Source organism: Diadema setosum, chromosome 4 (genome assembly GCF_964275005.1).
Source record: "Diadema setosum chromosome 4, eeDiaSeto1, whole genome shotgun sequence".
In the NCBI taxonomy this organism is placed as follows: domain Eukaryota; kingdom Metazoa; phylum Echinodermata; class Echinoidea; order Diadematoida; family Diadematidae; genus Diadema; species Diadema setosum.
The window spans coordinates 41,233,272-41,246,918 of NC_092688.1; the positions used below are offsets into that span (position 1 = coordinate 41,233,272).

Below are 13,647 nucleotides of genomic sequence, written 5' to 3' on the forward strand. Positions count from 1 at the left end.
CAGTACGCGTCTAGTCCCACAACCTGTCCGGACGCCCAATGACTGGGTATAGGCCTACTGACTGTTCCTAGAACACCGAGAGAACAAAAAGATCTAAAGTTAAGTTTACAAGTAAATTAAAAATTAGATTGTTAGAGACTCCAAGTAAATTTTTAAGTTAACAGTGAGAAACAGTTGTAGTTAGGCCTAGGGATCTAGAACGTCTAACGTTAGACCCACCAGACCAGTAAATTTGTCAGTAAGATTAAAGTCATAAACCCCTCCTAGATCTAGATCTAGTCTATATCATTCAGATAACCTATCGAGTATCGTTTTTTTTTTTTTTTTGTTTCTTCAAAATGCAACATGTAATTTAGAACCGTCTAGTCTAACAACGTTAGTCTACTTACCATTCGTACTCAGCCATGTCTGCTACTCTTTCTCAATCTCCAATCGCAATAATAAACAAAACTAGACCACCTATGGACTTTAAATACACAACAAAAGACCACTCGCTTGAGTGCTTGGTATGTTCCAACAGATGCATACAAATGTAGGAAGTGTTCTGGCCTTGTGTGTACCCATACAGTGTGGACGGAGTGGGCCGCACACCCCAGATCGTCACTGCACGGCTGCTATGTATGAAGAGATCCACATTACTCCAAATGCGAGAGGGTTGTGATCTATCAACAATTCATTCCTCTGCTTTCCGTCCGTTGTAGAAATTTTCGCAAAATAACCTCTAAACAGTTAGAGCCATAGAATGATCACTGTCCTTATCGCAAGTGATTCTACTGACGATTTCCATGGCAAAACACTGTCGGTTCCCTTTTCCGGAGTAGATGGTAACACACACAGTCAACTTGCTAGAATCGGGATATCTCTGTTTTGATCGGAGACGACCTATGACCCTTTGCTCGCTGCCGTACCATACCATACACAAATCATAAAACCACTCAGCTGGCATGACGAGCGCTGGGGGATCGAGGAAAAGGAGGAGGAGGAAGAAATATAAAGATAGAAGAAGAAGAAGAAGAAGAAGAAGAAGAAGAAGAAGAAGAAGAAGAAGAAGAAGAAGAAGAAGAAGAAGAAGAAGAAGAAAGAAGAAGAAGAAGAAGAAGAGAAGAAGAAGAAGAAGGGAAAGAAGAAGAAGAAGAAGGAGAAGAGGAAGAAGAAGAAGAAGAAGAAGAAGGAGAAGAAGAAGAAGAAGAAGAAGAAGATGAAGAAGGAGGAGGAGGAGGAGAAGAAGAAGAAGAAGGAGAAGAAGGAGAAGATAATGTACCACGTTCAAACGACCTACTTCTTGGTGTACTGGAGTAATTGATTAACCCTAATGAAACACAGTTGGTCTTGGGTATGATGTGAAAATTGTGCGACTTTTTCTTGAAGGTTCTGGCATACACTTAGCTTTCGTATGTCCAAAAGCAGACTTCCCAAATTTTGTGGTACCGGTATAGAAAATATTTCGGATTACTGATTACAGGCCCTGCTCTATGATCAGATAATCATTATCAGCAGAAGTTGCACGAATAATGTCAAATTTCGATTTCGCTTTATTTTGTCTAAACTGCAATTTGTTTTCTTCTCCTTTATAAAGCTATAGGGCCTACGCCCACATCGACAGGTGCACGCACACACACATACACACACAGGCATGTCACATCTACTCACAGTATACAATCATAAAACATAGGCCTATAAATAGGGCCTATGACTGATTTTTTCCCCATTTTCATTTTCATTTTCATTTCAATTATTCATTTTCATTCAGTTCAACGAAAATATAAGCCTACAAAAACATATTGGGATAAGAAAATATATTCTACATAATTATGGTCAAATATAATTATAGTATAATTACACAATAAAGTGGTGCATAGTATTACTTATTAGATTATGTTGAAAATGGAAGGGATTTCAAGTAAAAAGTAGTGCTTGCATTATGCATTCCCCTCAGAGCAATTAAAACTATTGGCTGAAGTGACACGAGCTATGATTGCTAATACGACAATATTGCTCGGGTCTTATTTTCTCCCAGGACTTAAGTTACAGTTAGTTTGTGTTCAAGGGCGCCGGAAGAGGTGGGGGGGGGGGGGGGGGCAGGGGTGGCACTTGCCCCCCCCCCCCAACACTTTGTTGGGGGGGGGGGGGTGTAAACGAGTTTTTGCCCCCCCCCCCCCCAGTGCCCCTGTAACAAATAATTAACCACTGAATTTAAAGACCAAATGAACAATAAAGGCATATTTCTTGTCTAAATGTTGTAATTTAATAACTGAAAATGCAAAAATTTTCGCCCCTAACGGGGCGAAATTACAATACACTAACAACATACATTATGGTATCTACACACTAAAGTAACTTATGAGTAAATCTAGTGTATAGATGGTAGCCTCGTGTCCTCGAGTGTTCCCGCCTGAAACATACCTTTAGTAAACCTTACATTTTTCATTTTCTTCTTTGCTTTCTATAGGAGTATAAATATATTTTTATTGTTCGAACGATGCGATCATGTTATGCTTTTAATGAGTACATTTCAGATAAATTGCAAAGTGAAAGTGGCTCGCTCGTTCTGCCCGTACTTATAGTAAAATGATAGTTCTTCGCCGAGGATCTCGCACCATCACATATTAAATAATAATAATTAATACATTAAATGTACTCCCCGTATGTTATGATCATAGTCCTTCCAACTGATTTTTTCAATATGTAGTAATTCCTCAGAAATTTGATTTAAAATGCTCTATAAAAGCGACTTTTATGCACTGTTTTCACAAAAAGTCCCTACCGTGGGAGGGGTATCCCCCCTCCCCCTCCCACATCCACACCACCCCCCCCTCCCCCCCCCCCCACCCCCCCCCCTAACCGCCTTTAAACAAGCGACTCGCTCTGCGTGCCCCCGTATAGCGCGTTTACCCACAAACCTGTTGGCCGGCGAGTGGGCTCGCTCCACTCGCCGGCCAACAGGTTTGTGGGGTAAACGCGCTACACGGGGCACGCAGAGCGAGTCGCCTTGTTTAAAGGCTACCCCCCCCCCCCCCCCCCCGCTCGGTCGCTTCGCTCCCTCGCCGAGGATCTCACACCATCACATTATTATGTACTCCCGTATGTGATAATCGTAGCTCTTCGCACTGATTATTTATCGCTATGTTTAATTCCTTAGAATTTGCTTTTAAATGGTCTATAAACGCGACTTTTGTACCCTGTTTTACAAAAGCTCCCTACAGTGATGGGGGGGGGGGGATCCCCCTTTCCACCCCCCCCCCACTCGCTTCGCTCCCGCGCCGAGGATCTCACATCGTCACATAATGTGCCCCCGTCGAGATTTTGCTCCCCCCCAAAAACAAAACAAAACAAAACAAAACAAAACAAAACAAAACAAAACAAAAACAGAAGTGTTCCGGCGCGCTTGTGTGTTGGGATTTTAGGTTTAGCTTGATGTGAGGATTAGGATTGGGTTATGTTTGTAGATAAAATTTATATATGTTTGGCTTAGCATACAGCTTTTTCATGGGGAGTAATTATTGTCGCAGGAGCAAATGTCATGGAACCGTTGGAACCGTTAAGAGAAACGGACAGTTACAACAAACAAGTTATCGGTCTCATGAAATTCTTCCGTCGAGATGTTTTCATTGCAACTGATTGAGAAATTGCCCTACATCGACGTAAATAAGCACTGAATTTTACTACTAAAACACTGGCAATCAATTCAGTGCTTATTTACGTCGATGTAGGGCAATTTGTCAATCAGTTGCAAACTATCGGACATTGACAACAAAAACCAAAACGCCGGATCAAAGTCATTATATAAAAGGGTACATACGGCCCACCTCCCTGGTAGTCACCTTCTTCAACAGCAATGAATGGGGTAGGCCTAGGGGAGGAGGAGGAAGGGGTAATGAGTTGGGTTTAAAACGGATTTTTTTTTTTTATGGGCTGTAAAGGGAATTGTTGATGAAAACAGACAAAACCTCGCACGGAACGCAAATTAAGAGAGGGAGAAGAAATATGCGCATGATGCGGAGTCATATATATATATATATATATATATATATATATATATATATATATATATATATATATATATATTAATTTCATGAGAAAGATAAAAATCCTGCAGAACAGTAAAAAAAAAGGACAAAATCGGACGAGGAATGAATAAGCTATGACTTCTACTAATTCAAAACTCTCGGGAAACACTTCTAGACCATGCAGTCATCACGAGTTATGATATTCAAATTAGCAGGTTTGATGATGTCATGCGTTCACAAATTCTCACCAACTTCATACACAGAAATGACAAAAATCTCATATTTAGCTGTATAAATATAAAACCTACCTTAAAACCGCCCAAAATAAACAGGAGCAAATGTTAACTCACTCATTTGAATATTCATGATTGCTCAAGAAAATGTTTTTCGAAAAAAAAAGTGAAATTTCAAAATATCATAATCTTCCTTGATCATTGTTTATCCGATTTTTGTCTTTAATTTTGTGCAATGTTCTGTATAGGGACTTTTTTCCCTCTTTCTTTAGGATTTATTCATTTTTAGGGTGGATTCCCTCTTTAATAACACCATCATCACACATTTTACAAATTGCCCATAATGGTGATTATGTACATACTTATAATACTCTTGTTTCATGGTTCTAATCACATAGGTGACCCCCCCCCCCCCCCCCCCAATCGTTTTCTAATGTTTTTACCGGTTGGATAAAAAGCAAAATGCAAAATCATTTTCCAGAGTTCCGTTGGGATTGTACTTCCACTTTGATGCCATTTACGTGCACAGAATTAACATTGATTCATACGACCGCTCATTTAGAGTTCAATGCAATCCATCCTATTCAGGGCAGTGCAAAGTGACCTCCTTTTCCGCCGAACTCGGCGATTTCCTTTATCGTGTGTTGACAACGAAACAGAAGGCGAAGAAAAGGAAGCAGAAGCATGAAGAAGATAATAATGATGAAGAAGAAGGAGTAAAGGAAAGTGAAGAAAGGAAGGAGGAAAAGAGAAGAATAAGAAGAGGAAGAAGAAGAAGAGGAAGAAGAAGAAGAGGAAGAAGATAGAAGAAGAAGAAGAAGAAGAGGAAGAAGAAGAAGAAGAAGAAGAAGAGGAGGAAGAAGAAGAAGAAGAAGAAGAGGAAGAAGAAGGAAGAGGAAGAAGAAGAAGAAGAAGAAGAAGAAGAAGAAGAAGAAGAGGAAGAAGAAGAAGAAGAAGAAGAAGAAGAAGAAGAAGAAGAAGAAGAGGAAGAAGAAGAAGAAGAAGAAGAAGAAGAAGAAGAAGAAGAAGAAGAGGAAGAAGAAGAAGAAGAAGAAGAAGAAGAAGAAGAAGGAGAAGAAGAAGAAGAAGAAGAAGAAGAAGAAGAAGAAGAGGAAGAAGAAGAAGAAGAAGAAGAAGAAGAAGAAGAAGAAGAAGAAGAAGAAGAAAAGCAACATTTTGTTTGCTTTCACGCCAGTTTTGTTATACTGTCAAAATTTTGCAAATTGCAATTTTAGCTCCGTACCGAGGGCCGATTGCAGATTGGTTATAATGTTCACATCGGGAGAGGGCGCTTGTCTTTTCCTTGCCATCTACTGAGCTCAGCCTTCTTTCTTCCCTCCTCATCCCCCCCCCCCCCCAATCTCTTTCCCCAGAGCACGCCGTGTGTAGACCAAATTCAAAAAAGAATTGTTGGATCTCTTTGGTTTGAGGCAAACTAGTATGACATACGTGATTATGAAAGTTCTGGAGTTTCAGAGTTTTGGGTTATTCCATGTGCTGTTTTCTCTGGACGGAGATTCTCCAGTAGTTTGTAAAGGCCCTGGTAGTATGAGAGATGAAGAAAAAAAAATATAAAGAAATTCTAACAAAGTATTTCTTTTTTTTTTTTGTCTGTGAGACATCAGAATAGCTCTTGACCTATAAGTTCAACCCAAAGGCTATATCAAGATCTCTTCTATCATTGCCATCACCAATACGGGTGATTACCTCAGTCTTTTGCTATTAGTGTTGGCTATTTTCAAATAATTATGCAATTACTTGCACCATGGCACAATTTTTCCCATAAATTTATATTCATGATAAAAATCGTGCCATGGTTCAAGTGTCATCATACAAAACATCGCCATCATCATCTTCAATAGCAAAATCATCAATTCTCCTCTTGCCAAGAGATGGTATTCATCAAACCATTTTAATATACTGAAGCTTGCTGTCACTTTCAGCACCATCATAAACATCATCATCATTTTATCATCATCGTTACTATCATTGTGCAATATTTCTGTCCACAATCATGCAAATCGAGTGCTCCGTTGGTCTCGTCTGAATGGAATGTCCTTCAATCCTACCAAAAGTAAGGTCATGTACATTACCCGAAAACGCAAGTTTCACTCTCCGATTTATCACCTAGGTGATGTAGCAATGTGTTACTATGGTAACAGTTTTTTTTTTTTTTTTTTTTTTTTACCAAAAAGCATACAAAAATATTGAGGATTAGGCTCGCTCGCAGTTTTCGAGTATTTGGCTTGAAATTTGGTACATGTGACCGTTACAGTACAAAGATGTGCAAACGTAATTAATCTTTTGGTATTGTTGAATAGTGTGTTTCCATAATAATTGCTTATTTCGAAAAAAGAACTCAGATAAGAGTGTCATATTGTGAATTTAGCTAGCTCACTGAGCTTTTGAGCGTTTTTGGGTATTGGTTTGAGATTTGGCACATGTGACCGCTGTAGTACATACGCACATGCGCAAATTTATTTATTCTTTTTCGTCATTGTTGAACAAAGTGTTGCCATGGTAGTCAGTATGTTTTGGATGAGGATTATACAAAAATTTTGGTTTGGCTAACTCTCTCAGTTTTTTTAGTATTTTGGTTTCAGATTTGATATGTGTGATCATTATATTACCTAGTTTTGAAAGATTTTATTTTTTTGTTATTGTTGGGAAATGTGTTTCATGGCAACTCCATATTTTGAATGATAATCATATGATAATGTGATTTCAGTTGATTTTTCCAGATTTTTGGGCAATTGATTTGAAATTCGGCATTTGTGACTGTTATGATATGTGGGTGTGCACAATTCATCATTTGTTCATGTTGAACATTGAGTCGTTGTGGTAACAGTATACAAATTAATTGTTAGCTGAGTTTACATTCTCGGTGTTTGATGGGGTATTAATCACATTGAGTGATAGTTTTAGTTTTGATTTGTACACATGCGCTTCATTTTTATTTTTATGCTGACGACAATGATGATTATGTTTTAAGAGGTTAGAGGCTTAGGGTTGGGGGTCGAGTGGAAATCCAGGAATATCCTACATTTATGTTGACATATTTTTTTCAGTTTTTGAAATGAATGTATGAATATACATGTATTTATAAATGAAGTCAAGGGTTGGATAATTATTTTGGAATTGTATAGTGTTTTTTATGTTTTGAAGTTTGATAAGGATTATGGAGTTAAGGGGTGGGGATCAGGGGTCGAGTGATAATTTTTTAATGATTGTTAAATGTTTCTTACGGGCAACATGTGTGGGTTCACATGCCTAAGGGCAATAGTAAATGTATTTACTTTTGTGTGCCCTGACCCTCATGTAGTCTCCATTCATTTCATTTTCATTTTGTGTAACGTGTACAGTACAGTGTATCCTTTGTAATGTTCATTCTGGTTTTTGTTTCATGTTTGTGATGTTAATGATATGTATCCTATATTCTTTACCTGGTCGAATTAATAATAATAATAATAATAACAGTATTGCCCTTTTGTGTCACGGGTACTGCTCAAAATATCACAATCCTCATATATTCACCATCATCATCATCATCAGAATTCCCCAAGTATTCTGCCTTTTCTATACTCACATTCATGTTAAAAGATTGTCGTGTGATGCATCTGGTACTGTTCACACTATATTGCAAACGTCACTTGATTACTATCATCATCATCATCATCATCATCATCATCACTACAACCATCTAAATACAGCTGTAGGAATTTCTGAGTGATGTTCATTGTATGATTCACAATGCTGCATTATGTTTGACTCACTATGACAAAAGCAAAAACAAAAATAGACACACACATACAATCAAAGTGGTAAATAACCAAGTGAAGAGTTTGTTTGCAAAAACCGATAAGTCCATTTTTGAAGATTTTGAAGTACCGTCGCTGTCATAAAGTACAAAATAATACCTTTTAAATGATATATTGGTCACTACCTATAAAGGTACATATTTGAAGTTATGGTCAAAAGAAGGAAAAATGTTCTTATTATTCGCTTTATTTTTCTTGACCTTTAATCGCAAATATCTCCATTTGACAAATATGAACTTAACGGTTTTTGCAAACAAACTCTTCACGTGATTTTCACAGTAAAATGGATTTATTTCAGCATATGTACAAAATATACAAGTTCTATCAATTTGTAAAGAGATGTAGGACAAAAGATGCAGAAAATTATATCTATGCGTACCAGTGACACTTACTGAAAAATGATAAAGCAAAATGGATATTTGAAATTCATAATACATGTACATGTACTGTATCTATCAAAGGGAACACAAACCCAAAGAGCAATATGGACTGAGTAAAAGCAGTAACATTAGTAGAACACATCAGTGAAAGTTTGAGGAAAATCGGACAATCGATGCAAAAGTTATGAATTTTTAAAGTTTTAGTGTTGGAACCGCTGGATGAGGAGACTACTAGAGGTTATGACGTATGAGAGGACCACGATATAAAGAAAATATAAAAGGATTTCCACAGAAATTCACTTTTCTAGCAAAATGAAAGAGTTCTTGACTAACCGCTCTCAGAAAGCAGGGGGAATAAGTGCTACCCCGTGATATGTCAGTATCAAGTTGATGGAATGTGTAATTTTCATGAAAAATGAATTTTTATTGAATCCCCTTTTTGTTTTCTTTATATTGTAGTCCACTCATACGTCATAACCTCTAGTAGTCTCCTTACCCAGCAGTTGCAACACCAAAACTGTAAAAATTCATAACTTTTGCATCGATTGCCCGATTTTCCTCAAACTTTCACTGATGTGTTCTACTAATATTACTGCTTTCACTCAATCGACATTGCTCTTTGGGTTTACTTTCCCTTTAAAAGGAAAATAAATTCCGCTACTGTACTCAATTGATAATACGCATTCATGCGATAGGTCTACATGTACATACCATTTTGCTATATATCCAACCTCTTTAAAACAAGGTTCAACTGTACTCCATTGCTTTAAAATGTAACTGACTCATCCCAGCTTACTGTCATGCTAACAGTTTTCATTCTAAAGTACTCTATCACTCAATGTTACTTCAACTACATTGAAGCATACATGGACACAGTCAAGATATGTATGTCTTGCACACTTTCATACACTGTATGTGTTACAAAGTCTACTTCTTCTTTGGGTGTGTGAGAGTGTGCATGCATATCATTGCGGGTAACACAAAAATCTAAATTTCTGCTACACCAATCTGACTACGGTAATAAAAATTCTTAGAAAAGCCAAAATACATATTCATGTTGGACTTACAGATATTACTTTACATAAGTGATATAAATGTGTATTATTAGTATCATACAATATGGACTAAAATACTGCTTTTGAGTTTCTTTCTTTTTTTTTTCTTTTTTTTTTTTTAGGGGGGGGGGGGGGAGGTGTATCAGGGGTGGATCCAGGAATTCCTTTACAAAATTTAAGGGGGCACACACGCACCCCCATTTTTTTCTTGTTATTTCTTTTGTTCATGCAGATCATGTTTTAATTAATACAAAAAATCTGGCAATGTGTCAGAGAGAATTTACTTGCCTTTGTGTGTAAAAAGATGTTTTTCGCTGATGAAATGAAGTGTACACGCGTACATCACATATAACATCGGGATCAGAGTCAATATTTTTGCGTGTCTTTAATTTCGCGAATAGCATCCGACTCGCGAAATTCGCGAAAATAAAAACCTCGCGAAATATTCGGCGTAAACAGTATGTATATTATGCGCATGTGTGTAGAGATTGGGAAGTACCTAGTAGAAAGCCAATCATAACATCCGCAGACTACCTCACACCTACTATGTCACAATGATATGTATCCATAGGGCTGTACATGGGCCGTACATATGTGAGACCCTAAGGAAATTATGCCCCCCCCTTTTTTTTTAATTATATAACACCTGCAATATGTATTCCATTTCATAAAAATACCTAACATGCCTTTACCTAAGATGCCTAACAAGTGTGAAAGTTATAGTCACACCTCTAAAACAAAATGGAAGAGTCAAGAATGTTGAGAGGAAAGAGTGACGTGGAAGCTCAGGAGGGTTGATGATGTGGCCACACTTTGCCATGCCATCTCATTCTAACCAGACTGTCTCTCCTCGTCTCTTTTTCCAGCGAGTCCAGTGAGCTTATTTCCTAAAAGACCCTTGCCACATTGGCACAGGGCTTACATTTGGCGACCCTGCCAGGACGTCACACGGAGCAGACAGAGTAACTCAGAGTTGCCCTGTTGTGGCGTCCCATGGACTTGATCCTGTAGTCAACTAGGCTGCCCAGACCAAGTACCAGTCACCAACATCCAAGATGGCGTCAGACCTAGCAGCCGTGAGCCAAAGAGTGCAAAAAGGGCTCCACCAGCTGGACGAGGCGCAGCTCCTTGAAATTGCCCGGAAGCTGAACATCTCCTCGGATGATGAGACAAAGGTAGGGGGAGAGGGAGGATGGGCGTTTTAAGATGGGTGGTCAGGTACTTGGCTAGGGAAGAGGTGGAGGAGTTGGATGATGGAGGGCTCTCGATCTTGGAGGGAATTCTGTCTTCAATAGAGGAGCTGGTGGGGGGCACAAAGAGAGAAGCGCCACCTGCACCGCAAGGATCTGGAGACGCCCCTACCCAAGAGGAAGATGCCAAACCAGCCACCTCTTTTCCACCGCCAGCAGCAACAGCAGACCAGGTCCCACTCGCTGTCCTGGCGAATCTGATGAAGCGGGATTTCAAAATCTCCGGGCAGATTGGCGAACCGGGGCAGAGAGACCGCATCACATATACAAGCCTCATGAGGCAGCTTGAGGCAGGACAAGCGAAAGGTTACAACGACAGGGAGCTGGTTGAGGCGATTATTTGCGCAATATCTCCGGGGATGCGCCTCCGCAGTTACCTGGAGAGCTCGGAGAACTTGACACTAACAACAGTCAAAGATATCTTAGAGGTCCACTTTAAAGAAGGAGATGCTACAACCCTGTACAAGGAATTATCTTTGGCAAGCCAGGGGTCAAGTGAGTCCTGCCAGGAATTCGTCCTGAGGATGCTGGACCTACGGCAGAAGGTCCTTTTACCCTCAAAGCGGGTGGATGCACAATTCCGATACGATCCCGCCCTGGTACAGCAGATGTTCCTTCACTCCTTGAGCACGGGTATTGGCAGTGACAGTGTCCGCCTGGAGGTGCGGCTGCTCCTCCAGGAGCCAAGTGTCTCAGATGAAGCCTTACTCAAATGCGTTAAGGATGCTGATGGAAGGGAAGCAGAGCGGAGGGGTAAACAAAAATCAAAGGCAAAAATAAACAAGGTTGATGAAGGCAACTGCGAGCTCACCAACCAGATCAAGCAGTTGCAGGCAGACCTGGCTGCACTGAAGGCTCAGAAAGAGGCACCACCAGCCCAGCAGCACCAAACCAGGAGGCCAAATAGAGAGAGAGGCACCGACTGGGGCTGCGCTGCATGCCGGGAAGCTGAAAGGGGCCCGCAGTGCAGACATTGCTTCCACTGCGGGAGCGAGGATCATTTCTTGCGGGGGTGTAGGCTCCGTTACAGACAAACCAAGGTGTCGGGAAATGGTCAAGGGTCACCCAGGTGGGACGGGGGTCGACCCCAAGGCCCAAGTCCCAGAATGGGCCCACAGAACCAATAGGAGACGCTCACCCCAAAGACCAGCCTACCTTCACACACAATACCAGCACATTAAGGGGCAAACACCGGAAAAGGTTAACAAAACTCCTAGGGGACAAATGCATTGTAAAATGCCAGTTCAACAGAATAGACACCAAGGCTTTATGGGATACGGGTGCCCAAGTATCTATAATCTCTTGCGAGTGGAAGAACAAGTATTTCCCAAACGAGGCAATTCACCCCATATCGGAACTGCTGCAGGGCACAGAACTCCAACTTTGGACTGCTAATGGACAAGAGCTCCCCTTTGTGGGATGGGTAAAGTTGAGCTTTTCAGTACAAGATGGACAAGATGCCCCAGTCATAGATATCCCAGTGCTCGTGACTCCTGACTACCTCAGTGAACCCATCATTGGTTTTAATGTTATCAGTGAGCTGGTGAAGCTGCCTCCTTACATACACACCAACAGACCCACAGATAGGTTATGCCATGCATTCCAGTCCAATCCTGCAATCTTCAACTCAGTTGTCAGCCTCCTTCAAAACCCGGACGATGAGGAGGAGTTGGGCGTGGTAAGGCACCCCAGGATGATGACCACAATCCCACGTCAGTCATCAGTCATGGTTACGTGCAGAGTCCGGACAACTGCTCCAATACAGTCTGAGACAGAGGTGTATTTCCACCCAGATAGCAATGACCTTCCCCACGGCCTTCATCCCAGTGAAGGTTTACTCAAACTGAAGATTGGTACTTGCAGTAGAGTTTCTGTTCAGATAAATAACACCACCAAGCATGACATAAACCTCCATGGTAGATTGATCGTTGGCAGGTTACACCAAATCTCTGCTATTATCCCCGGGACCATAGCCTCTTGCGAGACTCCCATGCCTGATAGCCCAGAAGCCCAGAGTAACAGAACGACAAGGACAGATGATTTCTTATCCGGTGTAGACATGACGGGGTTAGATGAGGACCAAAGGGCTCGCGTGTTGAAAGTTCTGGAAGAAGAGAAAGATGCATTTTCAAGAGATGAATCAGATGTAGGATGCATTGAAGATCTTCACATGTACATTAAGCTCACCGACCCAAATCCGGTGCAGCGGAACTATATGTCTATACCGCGCCCCCTGTATGAAGAGGTCAAAGATTACCTGACCGATCTAATCACTAGAGGATGGGTAACAAAATCTAAGTCTCCCTAGTCGTCACCGGTAGCCTGTGTGCGAAAGAAAGATGGCACCCTACGTCTGTGCATAGACTACCGTGAGCTCAACAAGAAGACATTAGCAGACCGACAACCCATCCCAAGGATCCAGGACGTAGTCAACGGACTCGGGGGAAGCTGTTGGTTCTCCACACTTGACCAGGGGAAAGCCTACCACCAGGGTTTCATGGATGAAGAGAGCCAGCCCCTCACTGCATTTGTGACTCCCTGGGGGCTGTACCAATGGCTTCGAATTCCCTTTGGGCTGAAGAACGCGCCCGCTGTATACCAACGACACATGGAATCTGCTCTCGAGGGACTAACTCACAGCTGTTGTGTTGTTTACCTTGATGACATCTTGGTTTACAGCAAGTCCTTCGATGAGCATCTCCACCACATCCAACAAGTGCTTGGCCGAGTTAAGACACATGGCATTAAGCTAAAGCCTAGTAAATGCAAAGTGTTCCAGAAGGAGGCCAAGTACTTGGGAAGGATAATTTCAGAGGAAGGTTACAGAGCGGATCCGGACGACACAGCAACCCTCGGGTCGTTGCACGAATTGTGTCAAGACGAAATGTCCTGATCCCCTTTTTG

General features: G+C 41.0%; 1 protein-coding gene across 1 annotated transcript in view; it reads right to left on the reverse strand.

The window, feature by feature from the left end:
• Positions 1 to 795, reverse strand: part of LOC140227256 (signal peptide peptidase-like 3) — a 158,698-nt gene extending 157,903 nt beyond the window's left edge. Inside the window, 1 exon segment of the mRNA XM_072307678.1 lies at positions 390 to 795. Coding sequence (XP_072163779.1) covers positions 390 to 406 — 17 coding nt within the window. The 5' untranslated portion in view covers positions 407 to 795.
• Between the last annotated feature and the right edge of the window lie 12,852 nt (positions 796 to 13,647).